Here is a 22,370-nt window from a genome sequence, read left to right on the forward strand (position 1 = left end):
CCCGAACACGCTGGTGGACACCGGTGGTTAGAGATGCTGTCAAGCTGAAGAAAGAGTCCTATTAGGTCATTTTGGCCTGTGGGACTCCAGAGGCAGCTAATGGGTAATGACAGTCCAAGCGGAACGCGGCTCGGGTGGTCGCCAAGGCAAAAACCCGGGCATGGGAGGAGTTCGGTGAGACCATGGAGCAAGTCTTCCGTACGGCTTCGAGGAGATTCTGGTCCACTGTCCGGCGCCTCAGGGGGATAAAGCAGTGCGTTACCAACACTATCTATAGTGGGGACGGTGTGCTGCTGACCTCTACTCAGGACATTGTGGATCGGTGGGCAGAATACTTTGAAGACCTCCTCAATCCCACTGACACATCTTCCAGTGAGGAAGCAGAGTCTGGGGACTTTGGGGGTGGCCTCTCAAATCTCTGGTGCTGTGGTCACTGAGGTGGTTAAAAAGCTCCTCTGTGGCAAGGCTTCAGGGGTGAGGGATGAGATCTGTCTGGAGCTCCTTAAGACTCTGGATGTTGTGGGGCTGTGTTGGCTGATGCGGCTCTGCAATATCGCATGGACATCGGGGGCAGTCCCACTGGACTGGCAGACCAGGGTTGTGGTCCCCTTATTTTAAAAGGGGGACCACAGGGTGTGTTCCAACTACAGGGGGATCACAATGCTGAGCCTTCCTGGTAAGGTCTATTCAGGAGTTCTGGAGAGGAGGGTCCGTCGGACTGTTGAACCTCGGATTCAGGAGGAGCAATGTGGTTTTCGTCCTGGCCATGGAACACTGGACCAGCTCTATACCCTTAGGGGGATCCTGGAGGGTGCGTGGGAATTTGCCCAACCAGTCTACATATGTTTTGCAGATTTGGAGAAGGCGTTTGACCGCGTCCCTCGGGGGGCCAGGTGGGAGGCACTCCGGGAGTATGGGGTACCAGGCCCTCTGATACACACTGTTAGGTCCCTGTATGTCCGGCGTCAGAGCTTGGTCCGCATTGCCGGCAGTAAGTCGGGCTCGTTCCCAGTGAGAGTTGGACTCCACCAAGGCTGCCCTTTGTCACCGATTCTGTTCATAATCTTTATGGAAAGGATTTCTAGGTGCTGCCAAGGTGTGGGGGGCATCTGTTTTGGTGGCCTGAGAATCAGGTCTCTGCTTTTTGCAGATGATGTGGTCCTGTTGGCTTCATCAGAACGTGATCTTCAGCTTTCGCTGGAGCAGTTTGCAGCCGAGTGTGAAGCAGCTGGGATGAGAATCAGCTCCTCTAAATCTGTGACCATGGTCTTGATTCGGAAAAGGGTAGAATGCCTTCTCCGGGTCAGGGATGAGGTCCTGCCCCAAGTGGAGGAGTTTAAGTATCTCGGGGTCTTGTTCACGATTGAGGGAAAACTGGAGCGTGTGATCGATAGGCAGATTGGTGCTGCATCTGCAGTGATGCGGGCATTGTACTGATCTGTCGTGGTGAAGAGAGAGCTGAGTCAGAAGGCGAAGCTCTCGATTTACCGGTCGATCTACGTTCCAACCCTCACCTATGGTCATGAGCTTTGGGTAGTGGCCGAAAGAACGAGATCGCGGATACGAGCAGCCGAAATGAGTTTTCTCTGAAGAGTGGCTGGGCTCTCCCTTAGAGATAGGGTGAGAAGCTCGGTCATTCGGGAGGGGCTCGGAGTAGAACCGCTGCTCCTCCACATCGAGAGGAGCCAGTTGAGGTGGCTCGGGCATCTGGTCAGGATGCCTTCTGGACGCCTCCCTGGTGAGGTTTTCTGGGCACGTCCATTCGGGAGGAGACCTAAAGGTAGACCAGGACACGGTGGAGGGACTGTGTCTCTCACCTGGCCAGGGAACACCTTGGGATTCCCCCGGAGGAGCTGGCCCTAGTGGCTGGGGAGAGGGAAGTCTGGGCCTCTCTCCTTAGGCTACTGCCCCGCGACCCGACTCCGGATAAGCGGATGAAAATGGATGGATGGATGGATGGATGGATGGATGGATGGATAGTTGAAGAGCAAGTCAACCCCTACCAGATTCTAACTCCACTCCCACTTCATGTTTGAAAAATGCAACTAATGCTGTTGCCTGGCAGACCGAGAAGGAGGAGCTGCTAACAAATACACACACACACAGGCGCACGACAGCATTGTGACATCATAATGTACCAGTTTACATCATAGCATACCTCTTAGCCAATAGCGGTGGCAGATTTAAATTAAAATACAGTGCATAGTTTTTACCCGACAATGGCACAACACTGCCAGTTTTAGGCAGAATATTTAAATTTTAACTAAGATGCACTGAAGTGCCGAATTATTGACTATATGTGTCTGCAGCATGATTAGACACTTGCTTATTTAGTTTATCAGCAAAAAAAAAGTTTATTTGGGGGTGACTTGCTCTTTAAAAACTCCTTAATGTTGTATTAAAGCAATTCCAACCCAAAACTTCCATACAAATTTATGGAGCTGTTATCTCATAACTTTATCTTTGCTGTGGTTATTCTTTTATAGGTAAACATTCTGCCCAGGCGTGCACCAATGGTAGCTAATTTTGTCTGTCAATAAACCACAGTCCTCTATGGGAATTCCCACATGTGTGATGCAATAGTTTAAGTAATGGTAGCATAAAATGCTGTGAAACTTTAGGAATAAAGTTATTGTAAGACAGTTGACACACTATGTAATTAGACTAGCCATTAGCTGCTTACTTCAAATAAAACCAACCTCTAATTATCCAAACTGAGGTTGTTCAGAGTTATATATCCACATTAAGAAGGAGAAAAGCTTTTTGTTTATTATAAGATCATTTTAATCAGTCAGAGAAATCTGAATAACTTTATGGTCACAATTAAAATGTTTATCATCCTTTGGGTCCTTTGGTGTGATGTCAAATTTCAGTTACACTTTTTTTTGCATTTATTTATATTTTCTCAAAACTTTAAACTAAATGAGGCTTCACATCTTTGAGCTATTTTATTTTAATGACTGTGCTTTATCTACATCTTATGAAACTGACATTTCTGCACCGTTGAGTTTGTGGAATTACTCAGACAGGTCGCAGTATTAGCCATATAATTAAATGTCACATTGAAAGTGTCATTTCTTTATTTTATTCATTTATAAAAACATCGCCATGATAATTATGTCTCAAGGATTATGTTTACATAATTCTCTCAGTGTCTTGTAATGAATTCATCTTGCAGCCTTAAGCCAGCCTTCAGTTTTTCAAGTGGAATGTTTTGTTTTGATTTTTCCCTCTTGTTGTGCTGGTTATTCATTTATCAGCCAACACGTTATTCCCGGTCGGTGTCACGTCAACAACTACCTGGTTGTGTTATACAGCTAAATGGCACCAAGTGAATTCTGTGACAACTGGAGGTGGTTTAAATGATCAACCTTCAGTTATTTTTTTATTATAATTTTTGCCTGAATAAATGACCAAAAAGGTTGTTTTGCCCCTCATTTTTGTCATTTTCTATTAAGTTTTCTTGTTTCTTTTATTTATTTATTTATTTATTTATTTAATGAAGCTAAACTAATGATGTTGAAAAACTGAACCATTTACTGGAATTTGATTCTCTTTTCCTTTGTCAGTGAAGATGTTTTGCAACCTACAAGTCTTCACCTGCACTTTTATTGCATTAAGAGAATCCCCGATTATTTCCCCTCTTTATCCATTATGAAAGATTTTCATGATAGACAGCAGCAGCTTGGTGACAATGATTCTTACAGTGATTAGCCTACAAACTGTTCATGTAAGGCTTTGCTCTCATGTGTTTTTTTAGGGGGGATAAAGAAAAATCCAGGTGCATCCCAAACAAAATATCCTTTTATTCCTTTTGCACCACAAAGTAGCGTTTTTCAGATAATCCTGCAAAACTGATGAATACCATTTCATCAAGCACAATGTCTGATATTCAGTCTTGATTTGAAAGCTCGAGGTGAGCAATAATTAAGCTCTCCCGCATTGAGCATTTCCTCCCTTTCAGTTGAGTCATGACAGATTCACAACATGTTCCAAGCAGCACGGAACCAAATTTGATGCGGTTCAGATGTAGAGGCGTGAGAGAGGTGCTAATTGATGCCTGCTGTGACACGAAAAGCAAATTGTATAGTTTACAAGTACAACCAGCAAACCGAAGGCATGAACGAACCGCAGAGTCATATCAGGAGTGTGAATGGGGAAGATGCACGGGGAAGCTTAATGGTTGCTGTCAACACGTCTCTTCTACCTGCTCCGTGCGATTCCTCTGCTCTCGCCACGTTAACGTTATTTGTGCCCACTCAGGCTCACACTCAAACGCCACCACACTTGTGCAAACTTATCTAAATATATCTGAGATGGTGCATTTGTTTCAAAGCTGCACATTCCAAGTTGTTTTTGGATGAAAGGTTTCTTCTAGTATACAAAACGCTCATCAAAACCATCAAAAAAGATTGATTGCACTGCAAACCGTTAGCTTAAATATCGTGTTTTGGGTGCTGATGCAGTAGCCAAAGTGGGAAAAAAAATATTTTTTATGTTTGCGATTTTGTTTATGTTCTTTTCTGAATGTGTTATGATATATGAGCTTGTAATATTTTTTAGACATGCACAGTGGAAAGATTTAGCTGCTGCTGGAGCTGAACTTTTGACCATTTTCAAGAGGATTTCTGATATACAAGTCAGTGAACTGTTGGGGAGAGTTATCTGTCTGCTGTGCCTCTGAGTGATGAAGCTGCTCTCCCTGGTCTGTTTCATTTTCATACATTTTCAGGCTATTTATCACATGCTTTTAAAAACAGAGCGGTTTTATGATGCTTACTCTCAGCAAGTTGTAAATAGGCTGAGAGATGAACAGCCAAACCTCACACGTCTGTCCTTCTCTTTCTGTGCAGCAGATTTAGGAAACACACTTTTATTTTCTCTCCCCTGCAACACGAGGAAGTGAAAGTGGGCTCTGGAAGAGAAGAAGGAAAGGTTGTTCTGTGAGTTTAACTTGCATAACAATAAAGGAAAGTTCAGCTGTGCTGCTTGCAGCTTTTTAAAAGTTGTCATCCCTGCTGCGTTAGGGGCAGCAGTTTCACACAGTGACCAACGGGTTTAATGAATGTGTCTGCTCTCATTTCACATCATGGCAGTTGTGAACTGAGATGTCACCACTGGAACAGTCCAACAAAAGTATTGCTTTTATTTTCTATCTGTAATTGGTTTCAGGTAACAGTCACATTTAGTTCCCAGATTCAAACCAAACGATGACAAAGAGTTCATCTGTGCACAGCAACAGCCCTAATACTGAAACTGGCTTACAGTAATGTCTGACTTAACATAAAAACACTTTCCTGGTTGAGCTTTTTCCCCACATTTTGAGTCAGGAAAAGTCCTGCCACAACGTGCAGCACAGTGTGGTAAATGCTGGTTATTACAGCTGCTGCTACCTTTTTTTTGTCTGGCAGCCAATTTTGATTTTAGCGAGAAAGCATCGGTTACAGCTGCAGTTCCTCTTTTTAGGGGTAGTTCATGTGAAATCTCACCAAAATAAACAATTTAGTACATCTATTTATTTAGTTTGACTCACCAAGCTTTTCATATGAAGCTTGGCAGAAAAGACGGACGCGAGATCACACAGCTTCACTGATCTTTTACTGCTTTCTTTTCAACCAAATCACAGAAAAATGCATTTCTCCCTCAGTGGTGACTTTTGAAAAATATAAATTTAAAGTGAGGGCCATCATTCCAAATTGTGGGACAAAGGGCAAGAGATAAAAATCTCAATTCCGCAAAAAGATAGACAATTGATCATTCCATCCCAGACCTGAACTACGTTTAACAAAGTGCTGTCATTTGCTGAAGATGTTGCTCTTTATTTATGACTGTCAAGGTACTTCCAGCTGGTCTAGCCACCCTGGCAATGAGTGCCAATTCAGTCACTCTGCTGCTTCCCAAGATCAGGTGGATGGATTATCCATAAATTTATACAATCATTCAAGACCCCCCAGCATGATCAAACCATAAACTGTGAAGCTGAGCATAAAACCTATGCAGGAGTGCCACAAACTGCATTTCCTCCAACAGCTGCTTGAATCTTCCTAAAAAACGAGTCCTGACCCAGTGTTAAAATGTGTTTTATAGCAGAGATAGATGTTAACATCCTGGTAGGTTATGATTCCCTTTTCTCATAAAAATATACACAGATAGAGACGTGGTATTACCAACAGGTCAGTGCTTTATTGATTTATTCTGGCCAGAACGTTTATGAGCTACCAAGCAGCGACTTAGTAAAACATATTTGCTTTGTGTTTCATGCTAATTAAAACTGCTAGCATGCTTGCAGCCTCTTGATCATGAGGCCTGGTCCATCAGGTTACTCATTCCCAGGGGAACATTTAACAAGGTGACCACCAAAATTCACCTGAGTGGTTCTACTAACAATATCATTAATAGATATTTAAGATTCAGGTAATACTTTACATGACTACCCATATAAAGAGCTTATTATTTATTAAATGCATTGTTTAAAAATGTGTAGTTTTTACTGTTAATCCCTGGAAATCTCCAACAGAACATTGTTGAAAATGAATCAAACAATGCCCAGTTGTATTGGCGGCTTTATAACATATAACCATAAAAGTTTAGTCTAAAATACATGAGTGGGTCTAGGTCTCTGGGCGATGCCATATTAGACACGCTGTTTCCCTCTATGGGAGCCTGTGAGGACAAAATGCATTTACTGATTTGTAACAAACGGTTACAAAACTTGCTATTCATAAATGTTGTTTTACACATTTACCTCTTCACTTGTTGCCAGTGTTGAAAGTTGGTCTGATGTGCTTGTTCTTTTGCTGGAGGTTGCACTCCCAGCAATTTTTGACCCTAACGACCCCCTGTTTGTAAGGTCTTAAGCCTAATTTATACTTCTCCGTCAGCTCCACGCTCCACGAGGGACACACACACACACACACACACACACACACACACACACACACACACACACACACACACACACACACACACACACACACACACACACACACACACTTCTCCGTGTCCTGGGGAGTGTTGCAAAGCAAGTCCCCTCCTACAGAGGGTGTAGCGCTGTTCTGTGGTATCCTGCCATGTATCCAGTCGAGGATAGTGCATTTCCTATTGTGTTTATATTGTATTTTTTTGTATTTAAGAGATTTTTTAACAGACAAATGTGTCCCTCATTCTCCTCCACCTCTTCATGTGCTCGCCACCTCTAAGCCCGCGTTTACCTAATTTCCGTTAACAAATAAAACGCTTGCTGCGTATCTTTTTACTCCTCCAGTCATGGGTGATTAAAACATTCATATTTCTAGAGTTTTATGCGAGGTATTGTTCAAGTTACTTTGTGTCTGCCGCTACATATCTTTGACCCTCTTTATGTTTTTGAGGGCACAATGGCGGTGATGTTGATGAAAGCAGCGTCCTGGCCAATCACAAGCCTGCGTTCTCCATCTCGTTGGATGGATATTTAGAAAAGTGGGCTTGAATCTGTTCGTACTTGCGAGCCTGCTGGGGAGCCCTTGCAAAGACGAGTTTCCGCACGGAGACAGACAGAGACGGAGAAGTATTTCAAGCCTTACTTGAAAACAAAATAGCGGTTGTTTGCAATGATTTAGGTATGTGCTGCCCCCTATCGCCAGGGAAAATACACATCATCACTTTAAGGAAAAATTCATATCATGCAATTTAACTGATTAATATTACTTCATACAGCCTATAATTCAGACTATTAAGTCTATTAAGTCTGAATTATAACTGTGTTTTTAACAATGGACATTTAAAAAAAATGTGTACCTACTGAAAAGTGTTACCAATGCTTTTTTTCCCCTTCAGAGTATGATTTATTTATTTGTCATGGGTTTGTCTGTCTGTCTGTCTATGTTTATGTTTATTTTCATTCTTTGGCCAAAATGAGGGGTGGGGGTTATGGTGGGCTGCCTCTATGTTAGTCTCCCCTTCCTGCATTAATGACTATGGCAACTTTCTCCGATGCAGGAAAACAACAACAACAACAACAACAGCGAAAATAAAGCAAAGGAGTAGCAAATAATGCAAATCCCATCATTTCTGCAGGCCTTTGCAATTCTGAACCAGTGAAATTACAGAGGATCCACTCTGCGGCTACACATGGAAAACATCGGGCCACCAGAACCAAAAAGTTTATGAATAAAAACCAGTCTTCCTCAGCAAAATATCTTATGCATGCAGCACCGATGTAAACAGCCTTAGTCCTATTTAACATTTCTGTTAAATACAAGTTAAAAGCTTAAAATGATCCCTGCAACTGTAAACCAGATAAAAGTCATTATCAGATTCACTGTTTTCTTTAATAGTTTTGCTCTTCATCCCATTATCAAAGTGTGACAGGATGTTACCTTCAAGGCTTCCACATAGATAATGTTTATCATTTTTACTTGGTGCCAAATAATTCTTAGACAAGATATACTGTTGCTCTTTAAAGCCAGCTATTTGTTACAGCATTGTGACACTTAATGAATATAAAGTGGTGCTCAGCTAGGCTGCAAATATGTATGTTGTGTGTAGAAGGATGGGCGGAGGCTATGGTGCTGCGGCAGTTGATAAATTGTTGTTATCTTATTGGCAGTAGTGAAAAACGCTGCTAACATATGGACGGAGGATTGGATAGATCTGCTGGTGACCACACGTTTTGACATCTGGTGTGGCTGAAAGATTTTTTGGCTAAGAGCGTTGGCATGAGAAGCGTTATGGAACCTCAGTACATCCCATTTTACACAGCGTAACGTGCTTTGATGCACGTCAACAGTCAGGTTTGCATATTTGTGTAATTATGTGCTGACTGGGCTTTTGCATTGCATGATGGACATTATTCAGTCTTGTGTCCTTATCCGACAAATTTGGCAATTATTTGGGCCACCTTCAGATGCAATCATTCGTGTGTGTGTGTGTGTGTGTGTGTGTGTGTGTGTGTGTGTTTGTGTGTGTGTGTGTTCCAGCAAAAGCAGTCTCCAGAGAAACCGCACAGGAGGTTTGTATGAGTTGGATACCTCCTTGACAACACCTTGGAGGTAAAAATCAATGTCTGCCAAACAAAGTGAAATGTTAGGCTGCAGCCATTACATGACAGATGATGCTTAGGGTGGTATTTTCTAAGGAGAGCAAAGACTGGAACGCAGGCAGCCTTGTCTGTTCTTGTCAAGTGAAGCGGCATTTTGAAGGACAGTACATCTGACTTCACTGACCACTTTTATTGTTGATTAGTCAGACGGAGGAGTGTTTGAGAGCCACTCTGAAACACAGGGGTGAAGGGGTTGAAAATTAAGAACAACTGCATGGTAGATTAAACTTTAAACACCGGTTTTACAAATGAATTGTGACGCCGGGGCACTTGAGACATCACTTACAACTCTAGTTGGACAAAAGCACAGTCATCTTGATTAAAGTGGATTGGTTGTCATATCAGGACAGTTCCTCTGTTTCACAGCCAAACTGAAATTCTGTGATAAGTCACAAATTTTGCAGCCCGGCTTCTTAGGGTTTTATTAGCCATGTCAAAAAAATGTTTTGTACTTTCCATCTCAGTGCCCGCAGAGTTTTAGTCAGATTCCAATTTCCTCGGGGTGGAGCTCAGGCTATGCGATTGAATGGAGGCTGTGGAAGCGGCGTGGTACATTAGTCAGAAAGCACTGGGTTGCCACCTCATGCATGATCAGTCCTCAAGACTCCAGCAGTGACCTCACCACACAGCCGTGGGCCATATCATGTTGCTGATTGAGCATGCACCAAGCCTCAGAGGGTACGCAGGTTACATCTTCTTCTCGCCGTGAGGAGCAGAGGGTGTTCTGTCGGAAAACTCCAAAACATTACTAGTGCTCCGAGGCTTTTCTCAGTGGGTTTTAGTGTGTGTTTGAATGTGCGTGTGCACTGTGTGTAACATGTGCTTGCACACATAAAGTTCATCACTCATGCTCGTTGAGGATATTGACATCTTCAGCATGACCCTCCCCAACACTCTAATGCACAAGTTGGTAAGCAGTATGAGGAAAAAACCAATGATTTGTCCCATTATTATTCTTGTCCCGTGTTCTGCTCTGTGGCCAAGAGTAATGCAACAGTGGGATATCAATTCATAGCCTTGGCCCCAGGAAAGCTCTTTGGAAAGCAGAGGGATTTTCAGCCTGTGTGCAATAGCTCAAGCTCTGGAGCCAGACACTGCAAGAAATGTTGGTTTAAAGAATTATTTCTGAAAATGGTGGAAGGAGTCGGTCATGGGAAGATAAATAAAGGCTCAGCTTGTATTGTTTGTTCTTTGAACTTCATTACATAAAGAGACTCAGATGAAAGGACATTAATAATTAAAGGTTGAAGTCATGTATGCAGCAGGAGGTAGCCTCACACAATTGTTTTTGAGTTCTAGTGCTTTAAATATATGTATTATTTTTTGGGGGGGTTGATTGGGCCAGTGAAAATTTTGTGGTGGCACATCATGGTACCTCAGGGGAGTTAAGCTGTTTATTGCATTGCTCCATCAATCTGTAAAAATAAATAAATAAAACAATATTCTTATGTGTCTAACACACAAGTCTTCGGTATTTCACAAAATAGACTAAATTTCACACAGCTGCTTTAGTTATTGTTTCAAATTTTATTGTTTTAGAATTTTAAAACTGTCTTTGTGTTGAGAAACAAACAGCAAATGAAACAACCACTAATGGCACTTATACTTTTTAAAATGGCGAGCCTCAATGACATTTATATATTTAAACTGGGGTTTATTAAATTATTTATAAAAATAAATATATTGGCTTCAACATGTATGTCTTAAAGAATATGAATGGGATTTATTAAAGGGGGCCCTCTCTGGTGGCGGGGTCATGGCCATGGCCCCCTCCTGGCCACCTCTTGTGAGCTCCACTGCGCATATCTCATAAAGGCATGGAATGTTTAATAATGATTCACCGTTTTTCAAAAAGAGTAGAGCAATCATCAAAATAAAATATATCGTATGCCTGGGACGATAACAAATTTTGCTGGACGATATATTGTCTAATAAATTGTTGATGATAAACGATATTATTGTGGACATTATCGAGACCAAAATAACCACTTAAGCAATGTTAATATATCATAATAATGCAAGCACACCCTTTAAAATGCAACAATTAAACCTTCAACAGTGGAATGTCCAGAACCAGAACTTCCAAATAAAACAAACAAACAAACAAACAATTAAATAGATAAATAGATGAATGACTGAATGAATGAACGAATGAACAAAATACTACAGGACTCTCACTCTGTTTGAAAATATTGCACTAAACACTATAAAATAGACCCGGTCTCAACAAAACAATAAACACAATGGCCTATCCAGTGTCAACAACCAAAACTGCGTTTCAATAATGATAATTAATAATAATAGCAGAGTTGTACGTTTCTTAACCTTGATATATTGGAGCTGGAAAAACCATCAAGTTAATTTTCATTTATCATACGATTAATTGATCTATTGATTATTGTCCCAGTCCTAACATAGTGAATCAAATGGCCTTAGCTTCTACCTAAAATGTATGTGTTTTAGAATTTTTTACATTTGTATAACAGAAACATGCTGGAAAAATAAATATATATATTTCCAGTTGGAATTTAAGCTCAATACAAAGATTCAAGCTTCCAGAAATGAGTCCTGAATTTGTTTATTTTATGTTCAGTGGGAGACGAATGCAGCGTAAACCTCCTGTTCCTCATTTTTTCCTCCACAATAGAGATGAAAATGAGTCCTTTCTGCAAGTGGAGTACATGCAATTGAGAACAATATGCCAACAATTAATCAGGAAAAGATATGCCTTACTAATTTTAGATGGACCGTGCTTTCTTTGTCTGGTTTTTCCACAAACTGAGCGATTTAAACAGGAAACGCAATTACAGCAATCTGTGGAAAAAGACCGCCACTACAGCCACGAGTGTCTTTATTTATTTATTTATTTTCTAGCTTGAAACCATTCTCTCAAGTGATTGGGGAAGCAAGTTGTAAATGAATAGGGAGGCACATGAATAGTTCTCAGAATACACTTCACATTTCTGTGACCCCCCACCAGATGATGCTGAGAGCTTTTTTTTTTTTTTTCGTTTTTATTTTATTTTATTTTCATTTTATTTATTTATTTATTTGTGCAATTACACATGCAGGTCTGTATTTGCTGTGGTCAGAAGAGCGGCTCACATTTGTACGGAACTGGGAGGCACAACATTGTTGTTGGTTGTGACCTTCGGAGGCACAGTGCAGTTGAAAATAAATTGCAATGCCGTTAAATGTTTAAAAGCGTCTGCGCGGTGGCCGGGACCACCGTAACTACGGTTTCATGTTGGCTCCAATAAACCAGCTGCCGTCACAGTTACTGACTCTGACTGAAACACTTTGAGGATATTTAGACGGTGAGTGACTACTTTCAGCACCAGTTGGGTTCAGCTTTACAACAAAATGCTTAGCAGAGGCACCCCTGTACGCCTCCCAGTGTTTGCTGTTTGATGCATTGCAGTTTACTCTCATCTTAATCTGGCTTCCAGATCAGAAAGGATGATGCAGAAGTATATTGATTTTCATTGTGAGGGGAAGTGGACCGTCGCTGCTGATTTGGACATTAAAACATCACATTAAATAAGAAAACAAGCTGTCAGGCCACATGACTAATTTAGGTAATATGTCTAAACCTGGAAGTTCTTCAGTTCCTAATGTTCTGAGAAATCGCTCTGATGGTAATGTAGCACGCCTTTAGGACTGGTTAGGTTGTGGTGTTTCTGGAACAACCTTTTGTGAACATGGTTATCTGAGGTTATTTTTATGTGTTGATTACTCATCATGCTAACAGAGTCATTTTTGTCATTAGGTTTTAGCTTAATATGCAGTTTGCTGAAATGTTATTATGATTAGTCAGTCCTGTGGGCATCAAAGGCATTCATTACTCATTGTGATGTTCAGTCGCTTGCTTGTGGTGCGGCTTATGCATATTTTATTGTTTCCAATGCTTTTCAATGATCTTTGAACAAAACTTGATGAACAAACCAATGAACAAAATTCTCAAGTATTGTTAGAATGCCGAACACGTCTCCTACATTGGCCACTTCAGCAGCTCTTCTAGTGAACTATTCTGATTAGGATTTGTTTGGGTTAAAGTAAAAAGGCTTGTTCCATTCCAGTTTTACTAATAGGACAATGCTAGGTTAGAAGTTTTGTTTTAAATGTTGATTTTGAGCAAATAAACTTATTCTAATGTTTTTTCCCAAAGAAACATCAGTGTCTGAACATCTACAGATAATATTCTCCCATGTTTAGGCAGTGGCTTTTTACAAATTAATTATTATTCTATTCTATTATTAATTTATTATACTTTGATTCTAACCATGAGCCTTTCTGCAGTGAATAATCAGTATTTATACTTATTATGAGCAGGCTAACATTACTCCTGTGTCTGTACAGTAGATCTTTTAGTAAAAAATTAATCCATTCATATTTTAGTAAAAGCAAACATTATTATGATTCCGTCATTTTTCCAGCTGTTTGTAGTAAATACACCAGCACATTCCAACCCAGCTTATTTCACAACAGCTCTAAGTTGAAAGCTGAGAAGGATATAATAGAGCAACGTTTCTGTAATTAATTCCTCCTATTGTAGAGTGAAGTCCCTTTTTACTGTCAGAGTAATCTGTATCGTCTCCTGTTTAAATGGCAGCTGGTTCATAGACACCCATCAAACACACCACCACAGTCTGGCCTCTTATACCTTTTTACACTTTTCCTAACTCTATTTTAAAACACCATAAAAACACGGTAAAAATGTGTACTGTAAGTGAAGTTAGCTGCTTAGCTACAACGTGTTCACAGACTCAAAAAAGAAAAATAAATCACATTTGTTATGTGTCAGATTAGCAATTCAGCGGTCAAACCGGTCAAGCTGAAAACCAGATGATTCTGGTCACCAGCCAATCAGCTGGATCCCTAGTGGCAACAGTATTAGAGTGCAACAGTGTTGGCTGCAGGTGGCTGGGGTACTAGTGGGGGGGCGTGCAAGGAGCCAGTGAGAAAATCAGGATTGTAAAATAAATAAAGGAAGGTTTTGGCTCTGATTTTAACAGCATCACATCCACGGTGAACAAAATGAAATGTAATTTTAATCAGAGCAAGAAATCGGACGTTTCTTTCTCCTGTCACACCAAAAACCCCACAGCGATGCATTCATTTTAGAACTTGTGTGGTCTAAACCAAAGTTAGAAACAGTTATCAAGGTGTGAGCACAATGTCTGGATAAACAAAGATGCCGAAGCTGTCCACACATGGATAAATTGAAGTAAGTGTTTTGTCAGCAGACTAATTGTCAAAGCAGCTTTTGAGACGGAGTGTAATTGCTATGTAATCGGAGAGATGACAGAAAGAACTGCTAAGCAGTCATCATCTGTATGTTGATCTGCCATCTGTAGCAAGAGGGGGGAGAGGGGGTGGACAAACAGAGACGTGAAGCGCTCATGTGAACACTCCTCTTTTACAAAGTAAACATTTTATTTCATAGCACATATTTACCAGTGAGAACATGACTCTGCAAGACCAAATGATCTATGGGCGAGAGAAACACATTTATTATATTTTTATATATTTATATATAATGCAATTATTATGTAATATTTGAAATATCAGTTACAGCCTGATTCCCCTTCTCAGAAACAGCTGAAAAGAAATGCTCGTCTTTGATCTGATAGGAAGTCTGGAGAGAGTGGGCAGGGCTGCGAGTGCAGTGAGGATTTTTTTTTTCTAGCAGGATCCTGAAATCCAAACTGTTTCTTCTTGTTTTTCTTTTCTCAAAACTCCAGGTCCCTGAAATTCCTCTCTCTTTGCTGAATGAAACCTTCCATCTCACCTAGGGCAAGGTTTTTCTGATGGTCCCAAATTCCACCGGGTCCATCCAACCTCCAGCTTCCCAGGGCTTCTCAATGAGAAGCTGCTGTCTCTTTCTACTAAATATTACAGCTGGTGCCTTCAGCGAGGCACCACGTCTGGGCAGAGGTGAAATTAAATCTTGTCATTTTTAAGAATTATTTAATTATTTGACATATATAATTACCCTACCCAATCCAAATGTCATGTTTTATCATGATGTTCATCCATTATTCATTTCAAATAAAATCTAACAAGGATTTCATAAGAGGTCACACAGTTATCACGACAATATTTTCAGAAATTCAAACGTGCCAGAGCGAAGCTGCTGGATTATTTTTCCGGGATTATTTTTTGGTGCTATCCTCCGTAATACAAATGCCATGATCTGTAATTGAAAAGCTGTGGCGTCTCAAAGTTCTGTGATCTGTTTTGATTCAATTCTTGTGATGCACACGTGCAGCAATTTTCCTATTGGTGAAGGGCGAGCCAGTCAAAGCAAATGCCCTTTCAATTCCATTAGCAGTTGCATCAGTCTCTTAATGGAGAGTAAAATGGCACAAGACCTTTTGCAGTACTCACACAATGAATATGAAAAGACTTTCACTGAGCTTGCCAAGCTTTAGTGAGTGCAAAACGGCTTTTAATTGTGTCCTGACTCCGTGTTGGAACATCATGCGCAGTATTCAAGGCTTGTCAATTCCATAATCAAAAAAAGATTTTCAAAGGAGCGAACATCTTACAAACCTCATTTGCCCGGGTCTCATTGCAAAAATAAATAAATAAATGGTGCAAAATGCTTGAAAAACAAGATGCATTAAGAAGTCTGCTTGCAGACGATTACAACCTGTGACACAGTTATTCACAATACTCTGAACTCAGGGAAAGGAAAGAAACATTATGTTACGTGGAACGCCAAACAGAAACTGTTTTCCTGAGGAAACAAATGCTGTAGGAATCTTCTGGGTGATCAATTAAGCATGGTATTGAAGATATGTTTTTCTCTGATTAACACGGCATAATGAATGAGTGTTTAGACATCAGACATTAAAACCAGGGCATTAAAACAAATTAAAACAAAGATAATTTCTGGGTGCTGTTGTGACGGCTTTGATAGGTTGTTCGAGCATCATTAAGATGGGAATGAGACCGTCATTTTAGCGTTGGCATGCAGTATTAATCACAAAGGTCCTTTTAGAAGCATGTCGCTGATGGAGACGATGACAAGCTGACGTTGAGGAATTATACTGAGGAGGCATCCGTCTTGATCTGATTTCAAAGCAAAGCTCAATAAACCACACAGCTGTTTCATCTGCCTTCCAAGTTTGCACATTAAAGGCCGTCTTAATTCTCTCTGTCTTGATGGAAGACAATGCCAGAATTTCTTAGACTCATTTGTTGTGTGTGTGTGTGCCTTTTAAGGGCAGTCAAAATAATGTATGCTTGTGAATCAGAGTGGCAAAAGCCCGTATTTGTCATGGTCTGCCCCAGTGGCTTTCAGACATGCAACTCTTGCACTGAAGTACACGCAGAATGAGCACCGCTAGTGCCACATTTTCCCTTTGAGTTACCTGGAATCTTATAGGTTTTCATCATAGTGAGACCCTGTGCTGAGTATAAAACTGTTTGTCAGAAATTGGATTCAAACCTACACCTCAAATTGGAGACCAGAAACCATAGCGCCTGACATCACTCAGACATACTGACACCTACTGCGTGCAGGGAAATTGAGCGCATGAAAGATATACACGGTGTTATGACCTATACTTAAAAAAAAGCAGCCACCGTACAGTCAGAGCTCTAAAAAAGCCCTGAATTGAACGAATGAGGACTGCAAGTTTAGAATAGACACACAATTAAAACGTTGACTGTAGATGCTTGATCTTGACTGTGTGAGATTGATAGAATTTGAGTGGTAAAAGCATCCACAAGGAGTCAGGTTTAAATACTTAAAAGTTCAATAGAGCTTAGTCGTAAAGGATTAAGTGCTAATATGCAGAGCAATAGAAAGGTGTGTGTTGTGTGTTCGTCAGGTGAAGAACACACAAGAGACTCGTTTTTATTGTCTTTTTAAGCCTTTACGTCTTCATCGGCGATGTGGTAAATTTAGCCCAATCTACGTGTTTCTGTTGTTGTGAGACGATCGATACCAGGTTTTTCACATTTACAAATGTCAGACAGTTGACTTTTCCTGTTGGATCTTTGGAGGTTACAGACGCATCAATGCAGCCATGTTGAAGTGTGTAAACCTGTTCATACAGCCGCTTTAATTCACTTCATAGGTGTTTATCCTCCGTGCACTTTGTTGTGCGATTAGGCCCTCAAATTTTACCGCGTGTCAAATCCCTCTCTTCGGAAGGTTTCTGGTTATTGTGTGCTCAGATTATTTCACTCAGCGTCTCTCCTCACCGACAAAAACAGCTCATTTAAAAAAAATTGCAGGAGAGTTTGAACATTTCAAGCCACTAGGAGGGAAAGGAATAAAAAAAACACAGATGTGTTCTATTCCTGTGAATAAAATTGCACATTCAATGCAAACTCCATATTTTTTTATGGCTCTTAAGTTACCCCGTGCTGCTTTTGAAGCTCCCAGGGCAGCGGCAAACTAAACGAGGACAATCAAGATGTGGAGATCAATATGTAAACACTAGGATGAATGGATGCAGCTTTGTTCAATATCTGCCATGTATCTTTATTTGTAATTCCTTATGGGAAGGTAAACATTTTTCAGACTTTTCTATATCTATTATGTCTGTGAGAGATAGGGGGAAACTAGGCAGCAGATCCATGTGTTTAAAGAAAAAAAATGAAGAAAACCTGAATTGACTTTAAGAAGAAAGAAAAAGTGTTCCACTTTAACAATTTCTAGCTGTCGACAGTCGCTCCACCTGATTTTCTTTATGTTTTTCTCACTAATCTGATTTTTTCTTTCACTTACATCTTACTGTTAGACTAGGGCAGGATAATTATATGAAAGATGTTAGAGTTGGAAAGAGAGGCAACCCCCACGGGTGCTGCAGGCTCATACAGTGGTGAGAGGCCTGGAGGTGAAGGAAAAGCGGCCAGCGTTGGTAGATAACTCACATTTTCTATCAGCCTACTAAGCACTTTCCTAATAGGGCTCACAGTCTCGCCCAGGAGATGAGTGGACGTCTCTTGTATTCGTTATCACAAAGTCATGCCACTCTTATATATTTTAAATGCCAGAGCTGCAACTGATCTCTGGTAATTCATGCTTCATTTAGATATCACAATCGGCTTTGAGCGTGTTGGCGTAGGGTGCTGAAGGGATCATGTTTGATTGGGTTTGATAAAACTCTAATCACAGTCCACGAAAAAGGAGGGGGAAAAACAACCTTCATTTGCTTCTGATGATTTTGCTTTTATGGTCTTTATGGCCACATGCTGTTGCTCTGTAATTGCAGTCAGGAAGTAATTAATCCTTGATTGGCCTTCTGCACTGTGGTGTTGTGGATTCATGTTACTCCTGATTCTGTTTGTTCTCAGTCTGTGTGTGCGTCCATCTTAGTGGAATAGAAAGGAAATGTCTTCTGAAAGTTAAAATAGCATCTCTTTTAGTCTTCTTGTACATTTCCCATTGACAGCAGCCTCATCCTCTGTAATCATCACAGAATTCCTCGTGGTATATTTTTGATGTATTCCTATATTGGAGCTAACAGGGACGTCTTGAGTTGTACTAATAGGATGCATGTACAGTAGCCTGAAGCTTTTTCCCTCAAAGCAGTGGAAATGATTGCCTTGCTCTAAATGGCATTTATGTTTCCTGCTAGCTGTGTGGAACCAAACGGCTCATTTGCCTGCATTGAACAGCTCGTTTTATGCACAGAAGGACACGCTGAAGGGTGGAAGCACATACACACAACACACACACACACAAGGAAACAAAGTGCATGGTCATTAGGACCCCTATTGAAAAAAAAACATAGCTTGTGTCCTTTCATGGACTTGCTCTGTGCAGTCAGATGGTAGCGTGGACCCAATTCTGATGTTCACTGCATGCTTGTAAAAGCAAAGGTTAACTCATGCACTGACCTCCGGTGCAGATGTGTGTGATAAATCTCAACTCCTTTAGGCTTTAAACAAATTCACGCTGCCATTGCAAAAACAACAGAAGCTCCTATAAGACACAGCTCCTGGCTTTCTCCATACTCTCCAAGCCTCTGTAAGGCGAGAAAGATGATACCCATTTGGAGCTCATTGGAGCAAATCAGAATTGTCAGCACTGTGGGTTTTTACCTTTTAAACAGGGAAGATGGATAGATAATCACCACATGCCATTCTGGGGGCCAATTACACAGCTTTGTGTGAAATTGGAAAACCTGTTCTTTCGGAGCCCTAATGGATGTTCTGGTCATTAGTTATTTGAGAGTCTGCTCTGGCTGTAATCAAACGTGAAACATTGCGTTAAGCGCCCATAAAGGAACAGCTGCCTCTCTAAGTGACCTTCTGTCTAAGAGAACCCAACTGTCAGCCGTGTGGTGTTTTGTGACAATTATTATGTGTATCTCCATAAAAAACAGCTCTTTCCGCAGTGGTTGCATTTTACTTTTATGTCTTGCTCTTTGCTTGTATTTACTTTTCTTGGTCTGTGAAGTGGCTGGGAGACTTTCATATCCTGCATACCAGGCAGATGCATGTCTTCACCATCTGCTGCTGCTTCGTCCTCAGAGTCATGTCTCAGCTCTTTGTGGAAATTTAGCAAATTACAATATAGTTTACATTCGGCCACCGATACCTGAAATAACGTTCAATTTTTTTTCTCTTCAGGTGACCATCTGTCCAGTCAACAGGCCCCGCCTCCACTCCCACCAGCCCCGCCTCCACACAAGCAGCACCCATCCATCACCTCGCTGAGCCGCAGCTCGCTGGCCAATCAAAGGAGCCCGAGTCCACCGCCTACAGCCGGCCTGGCGGCTGACTTGCAGAGTACGGCGGAATGCGTCCAGCTGCAGGACAGCTGGGTCCTCGGCAGCAATGTGGCCTTGGAGAGCAGGTGAGTGACCCACAGCAGCCTGCAACAGAACCAGAAAATCCCGTTCCTGGATGGTGTCATGGTCACTGACTCAGAAAGCAGAATGATAAGAAATAAATGAGCTGCGGCCAAATTCAGCTTATTATTTTTATTTCTTTTATTTCAGTTCTGTTTCGTTTAATGCTCCAAAGGCTTACCTATCAAATCCTAAACCCTTTAATTAAGCCTTAGGGAGAAAGGAAAACTTATAACTTTGTGGAAGTACTTTCTTGTATTTTGCATTTTGCCTTAGTTTTTCTGGCTCCTTCCCTCATCAGCGCTCTAGTATGTTGGATAGTTCATGAGAAATCAGATAAAAGCTCATATTGTTAAAACTCAAAGCCATGACTAATGTCTTAGGTGCGGTTCGCTTTTGTGACAAAAACATTAAAAAGATAAGAAAAAATTAGGCAGCGCTGATTATCCTTAGCTGATGATGTTATTAGTCTTTTAGTGTCACTCTTCCAAGCGTAAGTAGGTAATAAAAGGATAATTTACTTGATTATTTCTAATATTCAAGGAGGTCTTAATTTTTAGGACACTTTGCATTTCTTTTCATCATGTGGTCATGCAGGAGGAAACAAAAGAAAGAGAAACAACTGGACATACGTCAGTCCCTATTAAGTTACAGAGAAAATTAATATCCGTGGACGACGTGGTCTGGACGACATTGACTTGTGAACCCGGAAGGTTGTGTTGATTTACCGGCCAGGAAACGACAAAGCGCATCTCGGCTAGTAGGAGCTAACAGTTAGCATTAGCAACTCCACAACATGGCATAACAAGCTCAAGCTTGTGCTCTTTATGGAGATAACACATTACTGTTTGCTTTTTTTTTAAAAGAGCGAGAACACAGGCAGTGGAAGAGTAGCGTTGCTATTAGCCAATCAGAGGCCAGTTGTTTGCAAATCATGAAAACGTAAAAACAATACAAAAAAGAATAGGAATCCTGCTGTTCACCTACCCACTACACCGACAAACGTCTATCTCCTGAAACACGAGCACCAGTTTTTTTTTTCACAAATAATGACTCACAAGTGATTAACTTACACTAGAGACCACATCCAGTTTGTTTTAAAAAACGAGTAACATTTTTTCCCAAGGCTCTTTGTCCTGTCTGCCCACAGAGCGCTTCTCTGCATTTCTTCTGAAAAACTCTTATTTTTTACTAACCATGGATTTGATAAACTGGTCATTCAATGCGATTGATAAGATTTTTTCAATAATGAGAATGGAGCAGGGGGCTCCCACATGTCCACAGGGGACGCACCCGGTGGGGTATATTTTGTATTCCCGTAAGGAGTGGAAGATCATATGCCTCAGCCAGCTGTCCATTGAGGGCATCGAAGACGTGTGGATATTTGGTCTGATGATCACTGGATTTCTCCTGATTGGAGTGGGAGGATATCTGGTTTTCTGGAAATTTGGGAAGACGGGAGCAAGCGATTGGAGGGCGACCTGCACCCACGGAAAGCACCGTCCGTGTGGAGACTTCTCAGACTGGGACTTTACTCGAGGTGAATCGTAAGCTGGACATTGTTCTAGCTGCGATACCGGTATTAGTGCGCAAAATGGATGTCATCTCGGAGAGAGTCACCGGATGGTATGGATAAGTTTAAAAACCCAAAATTGGCTTCACTGAAGGACTGGAAATGATCAGTTTAAAGACTGAAGGCAGAGAGGAAAATTATCTCAGCCTGACCCAAACAAATACTTGTTATCTGAATCTGACGCCCTGGCAGCCTTGAGCTGCAAGCACCTAAAACCCCCACGAAGGAATGCAGACAGATGCGACCCCCCCCCCCCCCCCACCCCCCACCCGCCTTCGGATTGGTGGACTTCAGCCTGGCGAGGTCATCAGCTGGAGGAGTCAATGTGCTCTTCGCTTCTTCCAAGATCTCCCTCCCGCCTGTGACTACAGTAGATGAGCACCTCAGATGGCTGCTCTTGCTGGGGGAAGCAGGATCCCACCCCCACCGCCTTCCTATTGGAGTCTCATGTTGTGAACTTTTGATGTTCCTGCTTATATGTTTGAGGTGCTTTTTTGCATAGCAAAGCTACGCCCTGTCGGGAGTACCTCTGGAATGCCTTTTTTCCCCTCCCCCAATGTATCCTCATGTAATCCCCTTTTCATCTAAGTGAAATGAGCGCCATTCATGGCTGCTCTTGTGGTCTGCCTGTATCTGTTTTGTCTACGTGTGTGTGTATAACCTTGGTCAGGCTGTGCTGCGGAGTCAAATTCCTATGCTTCGGGACGCTGGAGCACTGGCAATAAAGCTATTCTGATTCTGATTGTCATTCTGGAGTGAACGAGAGCTTTAAAACAATTTCAAGCTAAAATCTAATTAATCAGAGCAGTTCATGTAAGTGCAAGTTCATAGTCATCCATTTCCATAAATTTCACTCTTCTCAGTTAGGGTTAGGGTTAGGGTGTCCAGATCCATGGAAACT

General features: G+C 41.4%; 1 protein-coding gene across 6 annotated transcripts in view; it reads left to right on the forward strand.

Moving 5' to 3' along the window:
- Positions 1-22,370, forward strand: part of si:dkey-237h12.3 (teneurin-3) — a 188,748-nt gene that overhangs the window by 58,971 nt on the left and 107,407 nt on the right. For all 6 annotated transcript variants that reach the window (XM_015950707.3, XM_015950714.3, XM_015950722.3 and 3 more), the window contains one exon: positions 19,676-19,901. In XM_015950707.3, coding sequence (XP_015806193.1) covers positions 19,676-19,901 — 226 coding nt within the window. The remainder of the gene's footprint in view (positions 1-19,675; positions 19,902-22,370) is intronic.

The sequence above is a fragment of the Nothobranchius furzeri genome, chromosome 1 (assembly GCF_043380555.1).
Source record: "Nothobranchius furzeri strain GRZ-AD chromosome 1, NfurGRZ-RIMD1, whole genome shotgun sequence".
Lineage (NCBI taxonomy): Eukaryota > Metazoa > Chordata > Actinopteri > Cyprinodontiformes > Nothobranchiidae > Nothobranchius > Nothobranchius furzeri.